Raw genomic sequence first — 20757 nt, 5'->3', positions numbered from 1 at the left:
CTGTTTTCTTGCGGTCCCGTTATTTGTGTAATGCCCGTTCCAGCCTGTTCCAGCTTTTACTTCATCCGTAAAAATATTTATTGAATTCTACAGAACTAAGTAAAGGATCGATTCCAGTTTAATCTGTCCTGTCTCGTCTCCGTGGAGAATGTCAATAGCCTTAAATACTAGGTTTTGTTTTCAACCGTTATCTCAGCGGTCAGAAATGGGCTGACTTGGCTTCAGGGCAATATGTTGGCACCTAATTTGGACATATGCTTTAATTATGAATGAATCATGTTAATGACAGTATGTTCGGCTCTGAGGATTCAACACAGTGCTCATAGATGCTCCAGTAAGTTATTCTCCGCATCCAGTAAGTCATTTTCTCGCTTCTCAGCAAAGCGTCCCCCACACCACAACGCATCTCTAAGGTTGACAGACCAGGTGATCGGGAGCAACAGCCGCAGAAGGCCATTGCGTTCACATCCTGCATGTGAGCTCCCAAAGGCACCTGGTGGGCCACTGCGAGCAGCAGAGAGCTGGACTAGATGGACTTTGGTCTGATCCAGCTGGCTTGTTCTTATGTTCTTATGTTCTTATGTTCTTATGTTGCATCTAATAAAAACTGCCACATCAGATCTCTCCCGATGCCAGGGCTCACTTGCACGCAGACGTTTGCGTGCTTCCACCGCCAAGAGTAAAATTAAATCTGTTCCCAGTAGGACAGATTCCAGCAGGGGCTTGCTCACGAATAGACACTAATTGCTTATGTCTCTGAGGACGCCCCTCCCCTCAGCCCTCCTCCACGCTAGCAGCGTTGGAACGTTGGCGTTTCCATGACAACGCGACGCTTTCCCTGGGACCAGGTGCGGCTGGCACCAGCGGACGAACAAGCAGGGCGGGAGTCCTCTGTCACCCCCCGAGCCCCCTGGGTCTGGCCGAGAGTGGGGATGCCGCTGAAGGTAGTGGTGGAGCTGCAGATCCATGCGGTGAGAGGGACAGAGAGGGCGGGGCGGGTGCAAGACCTCCGCGGAGAATCCCAACTAGGTAGCCGAAATGTCAGTTGTTTAACACATTATTCTCTTCACGTGTCTTTCCAGTGCTCTGATTGTAACGCCCCCACCATTGTCTAGATGGCAGGAGAAGGTGTGCCTATGCATGTGCTAGAGCAGCAGGGATATTGCTGGTCTGTAAATGCTACTTTTTCACAGCTCAGACCTGCCTAAAAGTAGCTAGAGAGACTTGCAATCTCTGCCTTTCTCCGGTTGGGATCTACAGGTAGTTCTTGGCACTCTGCATATACCCAGAGGCACTCTCTTATGTGTAACTGTCCCTTTTAAACCTTGGAAGGCTGCTTATCTCAATCTTGAAAACCAATTTCAACTGCCAAAGGAAACCTTTGATTACATATTTGGATTTCTGATGATATGCACTGCGTCACGAGACTTGCATGGATTCTGTGAGCAGAAGTAGATGTTTGGTTGCCCAAAAAATCACTGATAGAAGAAGAAATGGTGTAGAGTATCATGAATAGCCTGAAGTGACATGCATCTAAGGCACAGAGCGAGGACTCACCATCGTTTGTGACTTTTTGGAGTTTGGATCCAAGCAGCATGACATCACAAATACAAAGCAGAAGTCACAAGAGGTGTGCTAAATATATTATCTGTATTATAGAATGCTTCATAACATGTAATGACCAAGTAAATGATTCCTAGTTGTGTGACAATTATAGTTCTCCTGTTCCTGTATTATTCATCTTGTTTTGAGCTCTTCTGAGTATCTTAAATAACCACTTTGTTTTGCAATTGATGGCAAATGGAACACCTGTGTGAACACATAGTTGTTCCATGGAACACCAATGTGAACACTACTGCCCCCCTTGTTTCTAACTGTGTGATCTTTCTTTTCCTGTCTTCATAGGTCACTTGTCCTGGAGTATACTTGACAGAGAAGAATGATGTTTATCTCACTGTTTGCATCCTGGGTCAGAGCAAGGAAACTGAATCCCTTCCTTCCATTTTCCCACTCTTGTTTCATGAGAAAATGTGGTTTGAAAAGGTAAGCCATTAAAGGTTTTAATCTTGATTTTTTTTCTTTGAACACACTTCAGGAGGGTCAGACTAAAGTTTCAGTGAAGTTTAAACAGTGGCCTGCTACATGCCTCTCGAGAAATTGACAAGCAGGACATAACAGGCGTTGGGTAGACATGCATATTTACCTAGAACAAATGTCAAGAGAGGAGAGGGTCTGAATATTTTGTTTACATTTTCATTGGTAACTTGGCTCTACTGTAAATTGCTTTTTTCCAATGCAAACAATATCACGATGAGCTTTGCTGAACACAGTGGCTAAATATTTCAACTCAAGAGTTATTTTTCTCAGCCAGTTGGATAGACAGATGATGCTAATGCTTGAAAAGGACATTAATGTTACAATCCTTAATAGAGTTACATCCATCTTCCCCCACTGACTTCAGTGGACTTAAAAGAGTGTGACTCTACATTGGTTTTACTGCAGATAATTTCCTATGGATTTATCTGATTGTGGCCTTTCATTTTGGCTTGAGAAAACCATGCATCCATTGATGTAAATGGGGCTGAAACGTTGCTGAATTTCTTAACATAATGATCTTGGGTAGTAATTTCTTGCTGCTAGCATAGGGTTGCCAGTATTGTTTTTCTTTTAGGATAACAACTTTCATTTGATTTATTCAGAAGTGACAAACCTTTAGCCAATCAATTGAAGTGGGCAAATTTTAAGTGACATATGTACTAAAGTATATACTAAAGATAATCCTCAGACTTGTTACTTCTACTGTGTTGATGCGCTAGAGAAAGAAAATATTAAAGAGCACTTTTCCTTCTAGCAGATTTTATTTTATTTTTGAATAGTTAATTCTGCAGTATCAAAAAGGCACCTAGATTAAAGCTTTGATAATGTAGATATGTTTTTTAATGAAACCAGTTTAATAATTAATTTAACAGTGAAAGCAGTTAATGAAGAGCTCTTTAATCAATGTAATGGCTTTATTATTACATTCTTTCTTTTGCTTTTTTGTAGGTATTTGAAAAAGCTAAAGACCCTATTGCTGTAGTAGAACTGCTAGGAAGTAAGTCCCTAAAGTGTATTCTATGATTATCACAGATGTACTGTATATTGATATAACCTGTGAGTTTCTCTTAAATATTTTTGTGTGGCTCTGAGAGAAAAGCTCATTTGCTGTCTGTGGTTTGTGGGTCATTCCAGCTATTTTCTGTTCCTCTGCAATAACATCAGGAATATGTGACCAATGAAAAGGGCAAGGAGTCCAATTTTACCTGAATAGTTTGGGTATTTTTATTCATTTTGGCCTTAGAAACAACCTGACATTTTTGGGTGACTCTGGGTCTGAATAAGAGGAAATATAGAGCTTGCAGGAAGAGAGGGGAGAAAGAAATGAGAGTCTCTGTGTTGTGGCTTTCAGGCAAATTAAAACTGTGTGTATGTTGTTAGTTACAGAATCCTTCCATCTGTTTAGTGAAAATATAAGTTAAGTGCGAAATACCTCTTCAGCTGTCATGAATAACATTGTTCATTTGTCTTCTTTTAGGAAATGTGACAAAATTTCGGCTATCTGAACTAATACCTACAGGTAAATGGAGAAGGAAATATTATTTAAAACTGCCATAAACTTTATTATGAAGAGATGACTATCACAATGACGTTAGGACTTTACCTCTAATATTCCAAACTCTATCATCAATATTAACCACATATAAAGAAGAAAAAGTTCTAGGCAAAGTTGTGCAGTCATTTATCGAAAAAGTAGGATCTTCAGTTTCCATGCATAAGAGTTTATGGTAGCAAATATAGCTGGTTATGTGTGTGCGGGTTTGTGTCTGTGTTGTGGCTCTCTGATAACTGAACACAGGGTGGCAGAATAAGCCTTCTTTAGGTCATTTGCAAAGTGTTGTGCAGATCACCATAGTGTAAGAAAGATGTTGCCACACTGGAAAGGGAAGTTCCCCCAAGCAAAAGATAGGAAGAAAAGTTTAAAGAGTTCGCAAAACCAAGTCTAGCAAGGATTAAAAAATGGTGGGATATGTTTACCATTTTCAGGCATTTGAAAGGAAGTCTGAAAAAAGAGAAGTTTACTAAGTTGGTTTTCAAACTACTGTTTGGAGATCTCAAACGTTTCTTTGGAAACTTCACTAAAAAGGTCAGTAGTGGCTGACAAACCTCCCCACTCTTTCTGTACATTACCGATCTTCCTCTGCAATGGGCAGACAGAGGAAGAGTGTTGGTGTGTCCTAGTACTGTTCTCTCAGTTAATTCAGAGGGATGATGAGGCCTGGATGAATGTCTGTGTGAAGGAACTATATATGCAAAAAATGAAAAATACATCCCAGAATCTTATGTAATGCACAGGAGTTGCAAGAAATACTATCAATTTTTTATTCTGCTTTCCTGCTAGAAGCTCAGCAATGCTCATCAGTGTCCCCCCCCCCCCCGCCCAGTTCACCATCAATTTTATCTTCATAACAATGCTGTGAGGTGGATAGAACTGAAAAATACTGACTGAGCTTCACGGCTGAGGGTTTGAAGCTGGGTTTCTCTGATTACAGTCCAGTATTCTTGCTTCTGTACCACACTAATGTGCTGGGATCCTTATGAGCCAGGTCATTATGGAAAGGGTTAATTGAAGGTAGAAATTATAGGCTTACATCATGCTCTGAGGACAGGCCAGGACAAAACAACAACAACAACCCCCCCCCCCCCGAGCTTAATTGCAAGAGATCAAAATATTGAATGAAATATTCCAGATATTAACATCAGTTCAGAAATAGAAAGTTGCTTAGGAAAACTGTGGAGTCCCAATTCAAGAGCACTTTGCAGTCAGTAGTAGTTTTCAGGTAATTGGAAACTTAGCCCTTCTATAATTCCTGTTAATCTTCATTGTAAATAGTCTTTTAATCCCCTGGTTATTTTTATATTTGTTTACTGAATTACCGTAGACCAAATTCAAATATATTCTTATCCATTTGCATTGCTCCCCACTTCATAGTAGAACCTTCTGATTTAGTTGCTAGTCAAATCAAATTCAAATTACCTTTAACGGCATTCGTTCAGTTTTACCTAGATAAAATTGGATAAAAGGACGCATGCTAAAAATACAATAAAAGGCCATCATATTCAAATTTCAGTTGATTCTCTGTCTTAAGATTTTAGCCAGAAGAGTTGCCACCACCATAGTAAAGTGAGGGTCTTGGTCTCTGAGAACGAGTTAAGTCAACATGAAATTACTCAGCTGATTCTTCCCCTTCATATTTATTAAATGGAGAAGGAGTTTTACAAAAATGATTAAATAAAATAAACTGACTGTGATGATGATAAATGTGGTGCAACTATAACATATCCCTTGATGCTATGTAAGTTTGGAATTCCCCACAAATCAGCTGGACAGTTTGGCATTGGTTCTTTCAGGAGTCATTCCTATCTCAAAATAGAATGGGGGATTTGTTATTGCCTGACTGAGAACTAAAGATGGCATCATGTTCTTGTTTGCTATGCTAAGCCAAGTGTTCCTACTGCAGAAGAAGGCACTTCTCTTTTTTAATTGCAGACATTAATCACTATTACAGCAGCCAAAATCATTGAAATTAACTTGGCAAGTCAACTGATTTCAAGGCATTTTCTAGGCGTTTGAGTCCAGTCAAAAATGATCGGTCTAGAATCTTTCTGGCAAGTTCTGGAAGGAGTAGGCAATAAGTGGCCTCTCATTATTTATCCATAAATTTATGGGATGTTCATTTCAGTTCCTACCTAAGTGCTCGCATGTTTAGAGCATCTTCATGTGCTTTGTTTCTCAATAAAACCAATGAGAGGAACCAAAGCAGACAGAGGATCTCTTTCTTGAGTATTTTTCATGTTGGATCTCGAAGGAATAGCTATATAGTATATGCAGTTGATTGGTATTGGGGCTCAAGATATTTGTGTTGAGCTGGCCAGAAAATGTGCCATTGGCAGTACAGGCCTAAGCAGAGTGAAACTCTTCTAAGCCCATTGATTTCAGTGGATTTAGAAGGATATAATTTTTTTGCCTAAGATCTCACATTTAGTGATGGCACGAGTGGCTGGTTCTCCAAGCTTCATGTCCTTCACACCACATTTTAAATTGCCTGTGGTAATTTCCTAAGATTATCAATTCCCCTAGGTCAGTGATGGTGAACCTTTTTGAGACCAAGTGCCCAAACTGTAACCCAAACCCCACTTATTTATCGCAAAGTGCCAACACGGCAATTTAACCTGAATACTGAGGTTTTAGTTTAGAAAAAAACAGTTGGCTCCCTCTTTCTCCACCCCACCCGCTTAGCAGGGGCCAGCCTGCTCTAGCCTCCAGCAAGTCCTGCACGCACTGCTCTGTGCCTTTCTAGCAGCAGCCACCCGGAGCACAGGCACCAGGCCCGCCAGCCGAGTCCTCCCTGCTCACCACAGTGCTCGCACGTCGTACTCAGTGGCCCAGACCAGCCTAGATGTGTGGGTAATTTTCCGCCCCCCACATGATGAACTCTGTGTGCGTGTGCCCACAGAGAGGGCTCCGAGTGCCACCTCTGGCACCCGTGCCATAGGTTCCCCATCACTGCCCTAGGTTATTATGGAGTGTGAAAAATATCCCTAGCAGTTGATTTCAAAAATACAGTTCTTGAATTTTGAATATATGTCAAAGAGTAGACCTCTAAGTCTTGCTGTGAGTCTTGGCCTTCTCATCTGAAATCTCTTGTCGCTGAAACCAAAAGTAGGTTTCTGCTTACAAAGTACTTGAAGGAAATTACATGACATTTTCAGGTCATAGAACTCACCTTCCCCTCTCCCCCACAGTTTTTAAAAACATATATAGAATTGTAGGTGCACCCCACAGTACCAGGACAGTAGTGAAAAAAGATAAAGCATAAGATTGAAAAATTGCATAATTTGCTAAACAACAATCCCCACCATATTTGCCCATTTTCCTCCAAGGGTTGTGTTCAGTTACTCTAGTGCATTCAGTGATATTTCTTACATCTGAAGCATGATTCTGTGCCTGGGAAGGAAGATAAAGCTATTTGGAGACCTCAGTGCCCTTCATTCTGTTATGGTTATTATGTTTATATATTTACAGAATTTGTGTCCTGTCTTCTTACCCTTACAAGGGCAACCAAGGCAGCTATTGTAGGTGCAGATTATTTACTTACATGTTACTTTGCTTCATTTATACCCTGGCTTTGGTTCCCAGCAGAAAACTAAAGTGACTTTCAACATTCTTTTCTCCTCCATTTTATCCTCACAACAATCCTGTGAGGTAAGTTAGCCCGTGATGTCAGACTGGCACAAGATCACCCAGTCAACTTCCATGGCAGAATAGGAATTCAGACCTGAGTTTCCCAGTCCTAGTCTAACACTCTAACCACTACACAACACTACACACACACTTGCAGTGGTCTCTTAGGCCCTTTCCGCACACGTGCGGAAAGGAGACCACACCATGCTAGCGTGCGAGCGGTCCCCACATCCCCCCCCAGCCGGAGAGGCGGCTCTGCACGGACCAGCCTCTCAGTCAGCCCCCTCCTCTGACCTTCATGTCCAGCGTCGCTCTGGAGGACTGCAGAGACCTGCCCACGCTGCCCTCTGACCCATGGAGGTCGGAGGGCAGCATGGGCAGGTCCCTGCAGCCCTCCAGAGCGACACTGGACATGACAGTCAGTGGAGGTGACGGGGAAAGTGGCGTCTTCCCAGCGGTGCGGTTCGCACCGCGCCAATGGGAAGATGCCGCTTTGCAAAAACCTCGCTCGTTGAGTGAGGTTAAAAGTGGCAGCTTCACGCCGCTCCTGGGTGGCCAGGATGGCCTCCTGTGTGAACAGCAGCCCAGGGACGGTGTTTTTGCCGTCCCTGGGCTGTTGTATATCGCCTGTGCGGAAAGGGCCTTAGATCCCTGTGGCCCACAGGGTTCTGTGTAAATGAGTAGGACATATTTCCTGTCTTATTCTTCAAAGTAATGTTGTGATGAACTTTGGTAACTATGGCCGTTTCTGCATGGCAGCGGAAACGGCTGGGTCGGCGCTTCTCGCGCCGACCCGAAGACGCTGGGACTGTCCGCACAGACGGTCCCGGGAAGAGGTGGGCAGCCGGCGCCCGGCACTCACCTTGTCCCTGGGCCTCCGGCGTGTCACCGAGGCCTGGGGACACGCCCCCTGGCCCTGTGCGCCTGGTTGAGCGGCGCAGGGCAGGGGGGCGTGTCCCCAGGCCTCAGCGACGCGCTGGAGGCCCAGGGACAAGGTGAGTGCCGGGTTGGGGAGGCGCCGTGAAGCCGCTGCCGTTCGCTCGGCAGCGGCTTCACGGCGGCGTATTTAGAAAAGAACGCTTCCTAGCGTTCTCGGAATACGCCGGCTGCGGGCCAGCCGGGTGGCGCGGGGGCTGCGCGGCTGCGCTGCAGCTGCGCCGCCCGTGCGAATGGCAGCCTGGAGACGGCATTTTTACCGTCTCCAGGCCGTCATTTTCCGCCCGTGCGGAAACGGCCTCAGTTGTGTTACTCTGAACCCAAAAGTGGGGAGTGAAGGGCCATTTATACATGCACTAATTTATCCCACAGTTGATTCTCTAACTTTGATTTGTAGTGAGGTTTCCCCAATTTTTTCATTTAAACAAGTTATCCTTTTGTGAAGTGTCCCTAGCCAAGCCAATTCGCCATTTTGCCTGCCCGTCTACCTCCTTTTGTGTGTTAACATGCAACCTCGTTTGGGGAAATAGCCTGTTGTCTTTTTGTTGTTGTAGTGGTTGTTGTTGTCTTTGGTCTAGCAAAACCTCACTAGACCAGCTTGTCAGTTTCACTTAGGTTCATTCTCTACTCCAGCAATAGATGTTTGGTGTTAATTTTTTTTAACAAAAGAGAAGCCCTTCTGATCCTCCTGCAATGGTGGTCTGAAGAGTGGGAGAATCTGCTGTTGTGTGGGCGGGGGACGGTGGAGAGGAGGGAGAAAACCTGAAGAAAGCTTCAGTGATTTTCTTTACTTTCCCTGTGAAGGGAGAGAAAAAGTTGCACTTTAATAGGTTTCAGAAACCTCACTGATCTGAGGAAGGGGAATATGTAACTGAAAATGCAAAGGAGACCACAAATGACTTTGTTGGATCTAAAGTTGCCCACTTCTTTCATTAGCTGATGGACATATTTGATCCAATCTGTTGTTCATAGTTTCCTAAAAATAGTTGTTCAGTGGGTTTCAATCATTCAGAATAGCTACTTATTTTGTGTAAAACATGCAGATTTGAACACAGTCAAAAGCAGCATATTCGGTTGGAAGATTAATTAAACATCTGATGGTCTGTAAGCCCTCAAAACTTAAGCTACATATCTTGTGTTCTTAAAAGTACCACAAGGTTTGTTTGGTAGTGATGCACTCAGACTGTTCAAATGTCTGTGGACTTAAAATTATAGTTCACCTCAATGACAAAGAATGCCCAAGTTAGTTAATGTTAGTTATCACAAGATTTACCCACAGTGTATACTGTGTGATGAAATGTTTCTTGAAGGACAAAAAGCACTACTCCTGTTAAACTTTCCTTTTATATGAAAATATAAAGAGCTTGTGCATTCTATTGGGAAGACTGTACAACTAATGTATGCATCTTTTGTCTTTTAGAGAGAGAAGGGCTAGCATTTTATGAAGTGAATACTCGAGATTTTCTGTTTCCGGAGCCCAAACTGACTCCTGTTTATCCTGGTGTGGACAGAGAGTTACTGATGAAAACCCATCCAACTTTCCCAGTAAGTTGTTGAAGAATGTCATGACTACATTTAACACTGAAAGGTTGTCTTGATGCCCTGGTCGTATTCATAGTGGAGCAATAACTAATATTTAGAAATCAACATTTGCCTTTTAATTTTTCTGAATGGCTTGTTGGCATACAATAATAGTTAAAAAGTACAATAAAAAGAGTCTGGCCATTAAAACTAATTATTTTAAAAGTCAGCACAACAATTATGGAAAACCAAGTAAACACATAAAAACCTATTAGCTAGCATAAGACATAGTAGCCATTTCAGATGTTCAGTTTTATTTTTAAATGTTATTCAACTTATACTCCTGATACTTGTTTGGCTCAAGGCAACTTCCAACAATGATCACACACAGTAGTTTTACATTGGACATGATACATTCACACACACACAAAAAAACATGAATAAAACAGATTCCCATTATAACTTACAAATCCATTTTACTATCTTCTGGTGCCCCCAATAGTTTTATTCACTATGATTAAAGAAAAGATAAAAGCGAGGCACCTGAGATAGGACTTGGAGAAGGAGAAAATGGGAGAAAAGGTGGGAGACCAGCTAGGTGTGTACCACTGTATTCCTGGCAGAACATTTCCATCTTGCAGGTCCTGCAGAACTGAGCCAAGTCCCACAGGGCCTGGGTTTCACTAAACATAAGAGTTCCAGTAGGCCAGAGCCAGAGCCAGAGCCAAAAAAACTCTGGCTCTGGGACCAGGGACCACCAGAAGATTGCTTCCCTAAGAGCGGAATGCTCTCTGCAGGGTATACTAGGATCATGTGTGACCACTCCAACTGTGCACAAAGTATGGATAGCTGTCATTTTGTGTAAATGGCCAAGCATATTTTCCATGTCAAGAGCTTCTGTACGTGTGAATTTGTTCCTTCAAAAGTTTCGGGTTCTATTTGCATGTATTAAAACTGTATTGGCATGGAAAATACAAGAGTTGCCCCTGGACTGCCAAAACTGAGCATCTAAAAAGGGGTAATGTTTCAGCTGGAAAAGTTGTTCTATAATATGAGATTCAAAGCTGAAAAAGCTTCAGTTAGAATGCCTATGATTTTCTAACTGGGAATACTTATCTGAGGGGATGATTATGTAGGAGGTTTGTCCTAAGATTTGTAATCAAAAATGAAAACTGCACCTTTGGCTTATCAGTCAGAGGACTGTGAATTTCAACAAACTCTGTAGCAAAATGGGTGTTTACTTAACACAGTCGCCAAATATTAAGAACTATAAATTAGTAGATTTCAGCTCTTTGGTGCAAGTTTTGAATAGGTTCTTATTAAACAAGAAACTGTCATTACAAAAGGAGAATCATGCTACACACATCTGAGATTAAAGAAATAACTCAAAACAATCCTTTGTCTTGAACAGAACATGGGTGCAGCTGTGCCTCACACTCTGGGTAGGCATTAAGAAGAAGAAGAAGAGTTTGGATTTATATCCCCCCTTTCTCTCCTGCAGGAGACTCAAAGGGGCTTACAATCTCCTTGCCCTTCCCTGCTCACAACAAACACGCTGTGAAGTAGGTGGGGCTGAGAGAGCTCCGAGAAGCTGTGACTAGCCCAAGGTAACCCAGCTGGCGTGTGTGGGAGTGTACAGGCTAATCTGAATTCCCCAGATAAGCCTCCACAGCTCAGGCGGCCGAGCTGGGAATCAAACCCGGTTCCTCCAGATTAGATACACGAGCTCTTAACCTCCTATGCCACTGCTTCTCCTAAGAATACAATAATCCCATGCTGTTAACAAATCATGTAGCAAACGGGCAGCCCCATCATGAGCTGGGCACTTGGCTACTTCACTGCCACTGTATCCAGCCGCTGCCCACAAAGAGGCTTCCCGGCAGCATGGGGAGACTGGAAAAGTCAAACAGCCTCCCTGCCCCCAAGGAATCTCTATGGGCCACAGTGGATTTACACTAGCCAAAAGACTGGTTTAAGTCCTTATTGCAGCCTGCTGGCATAAGCCTGCCAAAGGCCGGGAGGGAGCCAACTAATGTCAGCTCCTCCATGGGCCATGCTCACCCTGCTCCCATTATGCTGGTGAGGGAGCCAGGACGCTGGCACGGCATTGTGTGGTGTTCCAAAATGGTGGGGTGGTGGTGGTGGTGGTGGTGGCAGTGGCAGCTGCACAGTGGCAGGATCACCCCTTCACCGGGATAAATGCTCCAGGAAGGGCAGATCCGCTGGAGCGCTTATGCACGATTCCCAAAGATGTATTTGCTCCATCAAAATTTATAAATTCAGTAATGAAAATGTTTACAAGTATCCAGTATTACATTGATCAGCACAACTTGCTTTAACAAGGAAAACAGCACTTAAAGTGCTCTCAAAGTGACATGTTACCAGATATTCCCTTGATTCACTTGCTTCTCTTGCTTCACAAATAAATCTTCTTAGGCTTGAAGTAAATCAGAATTATGGTAAAAGTTCCCTTTTAAATCCTGTGGCAATTGCTCAACACTGGTTATCCATCCGTTTTCATGTTAGGATGGCCTTGCTTCTACTCATTGTATTGCCCGCCAAAGACCTAAGATTTGTAGGCTGCCTTGAGTCCTGCAAGGTAGAAATGCAGCGTTTTAAACACCCAAACACGCAAACAAGATCCATAGGCATGGCCATTTAAGAATAATGACTGGTAGCCGGACTTGGGCCTGGATTTTAACCTGTGCAGTTGCATCAATGGAGTCCTACATGCTCAGCCACTAGCAACTGTCAGGCTTTGGATTTCTGTGTGAGTTGAGGTGCGCAACGGACTGACTGTTCCAGTTGCCAAGTGCCGGATGTTACTTTATGCATTCCTGTATTTGCAGAATGGCTTGTGCTCATATAATTGTAAGCACAACTAGTTCAATCTTACTAGAAGTGAGAGATCTCCTCTATACTTACTCGTGTCCTGCCTTCCCAAGAACGGAAATGGTGACTGTTACATAATGCCAAAGGTAGTGATTTTGAGAGAGAACAGTTTCATCTTTTCTCTAAATAGTTATTTGCTGACACCATGGCTGATCTGATTTGAACTTTAGGAGTTAATAGTAAATTATTATACTGAGCTGCAAAGAATTTAATTTTTAACCCAAGTTTGAAGCACTTTTCAAGCTAGAGACATATGCCAAAGGAAAGAGATACACTAGAGATCTACTAACCAGTGGCTGCTTATTTTCCCCTCTCATGCTTTCTGAGTTAGAGGAGACAGATACTGTTGGTATCAATGAGTCTTCTCAAGTGCTTGCTAAAAGGATCATGCACTTTAAACATTACTGTTTTAATTTTAGTTTGGGTTTTCCCAAAGTGCATATTTTTTGTCACACTAGCATTTTAGTGGGCCGGGGTTTGTTTTAAGAATTATTTCTGGTATGGGTCTTAAATTCTGGAATTTCAGCATCTGAAAAAGATGTTTTCCTTAAAAAAACACACAACAACCCTTCCCTGAAATGAAAATGGAGATTTTTTAAAGTGGTTTCCCCTCTACTCTTTTCATTGGCCTTTCTATTTTTTAAAATTACAATGGAAAGGAGGCCACTATAGTATGTCCCTGCTGACTGGGTCTGCATTACATCTACTGGCCCTTCTCCTGGCAGTGTCCACCTGGATCCTGAGAACTGGTGGAGAATGGCTGCTCAGCCTTCATGCATTCCAGGGCTTGGGCCAATGCTGTGGGAATTGCAGGTGGTTCTGGAAGGCTTTGTGAGCCTTCAGGAACCTTCAGGAGGCTCTAGAGCTTCACAAAGTTTTCTGAAGACCCCTGAAGGCTTCTGGAACCCCACACAAAGTCTTCTGGAGCCCCAGACGTTATGGCCCAGGACTCTACCACAGGAAGGGCCAGCTGCTGCAACACAAACCCAACAAGGTAAGTTTTATTCTTCTTTCTCTTTGCTGCTTAAAAAATTGAAAGAGCCATGGGGATAGCTGGCTATATCTCATTCCTTTGAAAGGATGCTAGTTCCCTTTCTATCTCTTTCTACTCCCCAAATCCCCCCAACTTTTGAGGGATAATTTTTGTAACTGCCAGAATTGTAGAAATGGTTATGATATGGTGTTGGTGGTCACAGGATGTGGTAGATATGTGCAATTACATTTTATACTGGAATATTTTAAAGTAATTAATGTACCTGAACCATTATAGTACTATTTTATTGGATGTGTTCGGTTGGTCAATGACTGATCATGTATTTTACTTGGACAATTGATGGGTGAACATGGGAATAACTCTGTATAGCATAGTACCATTAATTAAGCATTCTGAAGCTTGAAAATCAAAATAGATTATTAGTTTCTTAGAGTAGCAGGGCTGAAATGTTTATTCATTAGCATGGCTGAAATGTGTAGTCACATTTCCTTTGATGTTGCAATGATATGATAACTTGGATGTTTACTTTGGTGTAGCCATTGCATAAATATCTACAACACCTACAAGCGCCATAGTAAGCAGAGTTACACCTTTCTAAACACTCTGGCCATTTTTGCATGGTCACAATATCCTGGTGTAAGCACAGAAAATATCCCTGTGCAGCAGGGAATTCCACACAGTTCCTGAAGCTGCACAGGGTTTGCCCCAGGGGTGGTGTTTTTTCCATCCCTAGGGTGCTGTATTTTGGCCGTGTGGAAACAGCCTTTGTTTTATTATACAGAATATCTCTTTGGCAGTTAGCATATGTAGAGAATCCAATGACAAATCCAGGTCTTGTAATTTAGCATTTATATGAGCCCACCAGCCCGTTGTATGGAAAAAGGTGAGAGCATGAGAAATAAAACTAGAATGTTCATTGCTGTAGCAAATTTGTAGCCAAAACTTGAAAGTGAGACACCAAGCTCTGGTTTCCACCAGATGCTGTCCTACTTTCAAGCACAAGACAGCATAGGGCACAGAGTAAGGGGTTCCAAAAATTCTATATAGGAACCTAGATTGGATTCTCTCAATTTCATTGTTCCATGCTTGAATCCATAATAGGATATCATAGAGAAGCTGCTGACAGATTTTGGTGTGACCTATTCACTAGTTTTCTCCCTCTGACAGCAAAATCTTACTTTAAACCATCAAGAACACATTCAAGCTGCCGCTCAAAAGCAACAGCTAATCAGAACACGGGATGCCAGGCAAGCTCACAGGTGCTGGCAACTGCCACTCAAAAACAACAGCCAATCAGAACGTGGGACACTGGGCTTGGTCAGACATACTTCTGAAGTAAATACAGATGTCTGGCTCATGCGGAGCAAACTGGAGCATTTCCTACTGGTCCTAACTCTGCTCCTGGGCAAAAGTGGGGAACTGGGCGTAGGCAGAAATCGGGATAAAAAAGCCTAGGTATAGATGATCCTGGTTCAACTCTGGTGTAATTGTACTGTGCAAAAACAGCCACTGACTTCAGTGGACAGAGGGGCATATATCTGGTCAGGATTGCAGTGCAATAAACTTGGTAGATGTTAATCTCCCTCATAATGGGCAATTTGATTTCCCTCTGAGTTTCTGCAGATATGAACATTTACTAGTATGCCTTCAAATCAAAACCTGATGAAAATGTGAAAAATACATCCTTGGTTTGAAGCCTTGGTTTGAAATCCTATCATCTACTCTGCTGCTTTTATGTTTGGCTACTCATTACATTTTGTTTCTGTTTATTTCTATTTCAAATCTTGAAGGGCATTGCACCAAAATTGGAGTTTTCCACAAGGACAACCATTACTGAACTTCCACTTCGGTCCAGAAGATGGTACCACGTAGGTATTTTTTAGTTAGACACAGATATGGAGGGAAATTATGTATGATAAAATCTCAATCTTATTGTACTTTATTAAACCAGAGAATTCTAACCAATAATTGCCTGGGCGATGGAATGTTGCGACAATGAACCTCCCACCAACTGGTGAGCTGGTGAGCAGGTGAGCAGGACTCACGAAGTCTATTGGTGGGTGACATTCCACCCCCTCCCCACCTTCTCTGACCAAGGAGTAACATTATTTTCTCAGTTGTATGTGAAGGTCCCAGAAGTTTGATCCTCTGGCCTCTGGGACATACCTGTAGGAGTATTTTTTTTTCTTTTAAAGAAGATGCACTTTAAGAAATAGCCACTGATTATCATGCTCTGCTGCTTGTTGATTTTTGAACAAGCTTTAACCAGTTCTGGTCACAACTCTATTCACTTGTTTAATTGGGAGAATTTTGAGATGTGCAGTCTGTACAGTTGGCTTCATTCCATTGAGATGTGGAGAGATGCCGTTCATTGAAATGTTATGAGATTAGATATTTATTTTGAGTGTTTATCTTTATAATGGGAATTTATTGTATTTTTTTACTGTATTGAATTTTATGATGGCCACTTTCGACATTTTGATGATAAAAAAACTTTGAAATGAGATAAGTATTTCCCATTCTTTCAAGGGTGGGCTGTGTTGCTATGGTACAGCTTATTCATTCTGACACCTGACTTGCCTTCCACAGCTAAGTCTCCAAACAGCAAATGTCAACATTACTGTATTTTTCAGGACAGAGGTAAAATCAAGCTACAAAGGCCTACCTCTGCATCACCTCAGCGAAGGAGCATCTCACCAATACGATGTAGACCCACAAGGAGGAATAGCATCTGTAAGAGATTTACAAGATCCTTAGGATCCCGTTCTCCATCTCCAAGTCCAGCAAAACACTTCCATGAGTTTGGTAGAGACAATCAGAAGCAACTCTCTCCTTTGAGCTTTAGGTCTGTTAAGTTCAAAACAGAACCAGATCTCAGGCCACCTTTTGTAGTTAGACATGTAAGTCCTGAAAATGGTAGAGTGACAGTAACTCTTAGGAATTGTTCAGTGAAATAAACTGTATCCAACATTTTTTTCTAGTAAACAGTGACCATAATATTTTTGTGGAACAGTGTGGTTTAGGGAGTCTGGGGCTCCCACTATAGCAGGAGACCTTCTGCCTCTAGCTTCTGGTCCTCCACTGCCACCTGATGTAAGAATGGGAGGAAAATGGGGCAGTGGAGAGCCACTGCAGTGTCTCAACATCACTTCCAGTTGCATAACCAGAAGTGACATGATGCATCACTGTTATGCTCTTGAAACTCCCAAAATCATTTGGGGGATTTCTAGAGTGTCACAGCAGTGTGTCATTTGAAGTGACATTGCAGCACTGTATGATGCTTTGCAATGACTAGTCCCCCACCCCGCACAAGCTCCTGGAGATTGCTATCCCTTGACTGGCAACCTGAGAACAGCATGAGCCTAATCCCAATCATGTAAACTATATCCTTCTCAGAGGTTCTGGATACAACCACATATGTATAGGCATTTTGGCATGATGGGAGATATAGTTCTATGTGCTGAAAAGTATTCTTCCTCAGGGTAGTGGGGAGGGACTGACTGATACTTTTTACGCCACAGCTCAGAATTTTCCAAGCTTTGGCACTCTGCAGGAGTGGTACTATATATTAAAGACTGTTACATAACTAAAAATGCAGAATGTTTTGGAATTGTACTTCCAATTATTATAAAAGATCTTAGAAATTAATTATCTGTACCTTTAAAGGCATAGTTTTAATGAAATCATACAACAGATCCACACATTAAGCATATGTGTGGGCAGTAGTGGATCTGGGGGGCCAGAGGGGTCAGATGACCCAGGCACCATTTTAAGGTGTCACATGGGGAGGCGCCATTGGACCAGTCCTCCCACCACTGCCCCCACCCTCCAAAATCTTTTAGTACTCCACCTTTAAAATTGGGAGAGTTGCTGCTGGGTCCTGGCAGCGGCCAGCAGCTTCCCCGCCCCCTCTGGCCTGCAGGAGAGGCAGCAAGGCAACAAATGAGTGAAATGGCAAGTTCAGGTGCTGGACAATCTTTGGCTAGCCACTTGAGTCGGCCCTCCCTGCTTTGTCAGTGGGTGAACTGAAGTTTAGCCGAGAGGGGGACAGCTGTGGGGGGGCAGCACTCAGTGCAACTGGAGGCACCATTTGAGAGCTTTCCCCAGGCACCACTTTCAATAGATGCCCCTGTATGTGTGTCTTTTTGTTGGCATGTGCATTATGTGAAATTTCTGAAGGGTTGTCTCAGCTATCTATCCATGTTTCTGCAGTGTCCATAAAGTAAAAGAAAACACATATGTCTTAAAACACTGTTTTATCATGTTTATAATCATAACATGAGAATTTCCCCAAAATTACCTTTTGGTACAATGACAAAACAAACTGGGCTTGGGTATTTACAGTTCTTTTTTGACACTTGAGGTAGCCAACCGTACCATATTTATCTTGAAGTGAGGACAATTTCTGTTATTTCGTTTTATCTTTTTTCAAACTATTTATTGTACCATCTCTCTTTCTCTACCTTTGAGGGTGGGCGATATAAAAGTTATAATAATAATAATAATAATAATAATAATAATAATAATAATAATAATAATAATAATAATAATAATAATATACAGCAAAATAAGGGGGAATACACAAACAAGAAAGATATGGTAAACCAAAAGGTTGAGAAAAACCAAAAAGAGTGTATGATGCAATGTACACAATCCACTTTTATACACAAAGCACATATAAATGTGACCAAATTAAAAATTTGCCAGACATGAAAAGAACTTTATAACCAATAAATTAGTAAATAATAACAATTTTTTAAAATTGCATATACATACTTGGAATATGTTATGAACACCTGACTTCAGTACTATTATTCACATCTGGATATCATACATACATAATCCAAAAGACACAAAATGCAAAACTAAATAGCATGTAGAATCATATATTGCATCTCACCTGGTAAAATTAGCAAAACCAGTAGATATGTTAGTATACTTCCAAACAGATACTTAATAGCTGAAATACATCACACTCTCAACAAGATAAATGTATATGGTATGTCCCAAATTACACTTCTTACACCTGGAAATAACAGTTGAACAATTCCTTCCTTTATGAATCTTAAAGTGAGATATTGTGCTTTGAAACATTAGTCATCATTGTTCTGTCTTGCTCTTTTACATGGAAAGATGTAAATGTAAGACCTTATTTTAGGCCCATAATGCAGTGTTTCCTGATAATACATTTCTGTGCTGAATTTTAATTGGAAGCATGCACTAGAAAAAAATCGGTCTAGAGTAAGTAAAAGTAAACACATGTATTTCTGATGGAGTCTGTTTTCTGTGCTGGCATTCTGGTTGAAGGAAGTAAATCCAGAGCAGTGACTCAAGCAGAGAGGCTGAATTCCTTAAAGAACGGATAGTTTTATGTTGTCTTTGTATCATAAATAACACGCAGCACAGCACAGATGCAGCAAAATTATTAACCTTCATCGGTGACAATTTGGAAGGAGACAAGGCCATATAGCAAGTGTGCCATTCAGAGATACAATAGGCAGGCTTTGGATTAACTGAAGTCTTAATTATTTAACGTTCTTATGGCAAACAGTTTGTTTGTACTGTCCTAGCATGCCTCAGCACCCAGTACGTGAATGGCTTTATTTAAAAATATATATTTTCATTAATCAGAGTTTTAATCATTAAATGTTTTGCTTTTAACTTGTAAAGAAAACAAATCAGGGAATGCAGAAAGGACAAGGAAAATCTGAAATTAAAAATATACAATTTACAAATAGCAAATTCAATGTTCTTGGGCTGATGACCTGCCCTTCTTCACTGGGGCCACCCTAGCCTAAAGAGATGGGTGGGTGTGAGCCAGAGGCATCGGGGAGGAAGGCTCGCAGTTGGGAGACACATGCCCTCCCAGCCCAGTCCAGCCCAGTCCACCCTCACCATGGTGAAGGAAGAAATGCACCCTATCAGCCTTGCCATGACTTTAGATGAGAAATAGCTGCTCAGCCAGGCTTCACCACAGTGAGGGACAGGACAGGCGTGTACAGCCATACCTGTTCCGGTAAAAGCTGTGACAGGCAGGTGATCCTTTCTTTGGGGGAGGATGTGAGGTCAGGCTGTGAGTGGCTTTTTTCCAGGGCTTTTTTCTCCCCACATTGTGCACATGATTCTCATCCAAGTGCAATTTCCATTGCATTCAAGATTACCTTGATATTATTTCTTAACTTTCAGGTAGACCCTTCTAAATCATTTGCTGAACAGACTCCGTCTCTGGTACCATATCGAAATGTAAGACAAAATGTGAGTCCGGGAAGGAATTCGCACAAATCTCAGCTGAAACGAGGTACATAATGATCTGCTGTATGTGATGACTACAATGTAATGATACTGATGATAAGATCATTGATGATACTACAGGACCCTGTTTCTTCTTATGATTTGTAGATCTAATTCTGTTATCCTTCAGTTTAACAATTTATTACTCCCTTGGTTTATATAGAACGCAAGATACTATTCAAAATTAAAATGAAGTGTACAATACGCCTTTGAAACATATTCCAGAAGGCCAAACTTTGAGTTCAGTAGCACCTTAAACCAATCAATTTTTCCAGGAGACAAGATTTTGTGCCCTTGCCTGGCTGCCCGAGCAAGCCTGATCTTATCAGATCTGGGCCTTGTTAGTATTTGGATGGGCAGCTTCCAAGGAATGTCAGGTTTATGACTCTTGCATTTGACTTCTGCAGCAAAACAAAACAGAAGTCTTGCAGCACCTTAAAGATTAATCAAGTTTTATTTTAGCATGAGCCTTCATGGTCTAGAGTTTACTTCATCAGATACATGAAATGGAACATTAGTTGGCATATGTGTATGTGTATAAACACATGGAATGCAGAAAAAAATTGTGTATAGCAGGGTCAAAAGGTCGTGAAATGCAAGAAGTAAAGGGTATGAAATTATTCACATTTTATAAAGTTCACTGATCATTCATCACAGCTATCTTTGGAGATAATGCCCTCTCCATAGTTTTGCTATATTGATTAACACTTGTAATAACTGTGGAATTCCTGGTGTTTGTTCAAGCATCAGAAAGCGCAATCACATTTTTAGTTAATTCTGGGCACTTTCACACTAAAATTTCAATCTGATGTTTTTGTTGTTGTTGAAGGATAGTGACTTT

The 20757-nt window shown here is 41.8% G+C and overlaps 1 protein-coding gene across 3 annotated transcripts in view; it reads left to right on the top strand.

Moving 5' to 3' along the window:
- Positions 1-856: 856 nt before the first annotated feature.
- SPATA6L (spermatogenesis associated 6 like) overlaps positions 857-20757 on the top strand; it is a 29108-nt gene continuing 9207 nt past the window's right edge. The window contains exons 1-8 of one of the 3 annotated variants that reach the window (XM_048502839.1): positions 857-971; positions 1906-2043; positions 3046-3094; positions 3575-3616; positions 9639-9763; positions 15416-15493; positions 16259-16525; positions 19812-19923. In XM_048502839.1, the coding sequence (XP_048358796.1) occupies positions 933-971; positions 1906-2043; positions 3046-3094; positions 3575-3616; positions 9639-9763; positions 15416-15493; positions 16259-16525; positions 19812-19923 (850 nt within the window). In that variant the 5' untranslated portion in view covers positions 857-932. The remainder of the gene's footprint in view (positions 972-1905; positions 2044-3045; positions 3095-3574; positions 3617-9638; positions 9764-15415; positions 15494-16258; positions 16526-19811; positions 19924-20757) is intronic. The other 2 variants (XM_048502841.1, XM_048502842.1) reach the window with 2 other exon arrangements.

This window comes from Sphaerodactylus townsendi, linkage group LG07 (assembly GCF_021028975.2).
Source record: "Sphaerodactylus townsendi isolate TG3544 linkage group LG07, MPM_Stown_v2.3, whole genome shotgun sequence".
NCBI lineage: Eukaryota > Metazoa > Chordata > Lepidosauria > Squamata > Sphaerodactylidae > Sphaerodactylus > Sphaerodactylus townsendi.
This window is presented reverse-complemented; position numbering and strand designations above follow the sequence as displayed.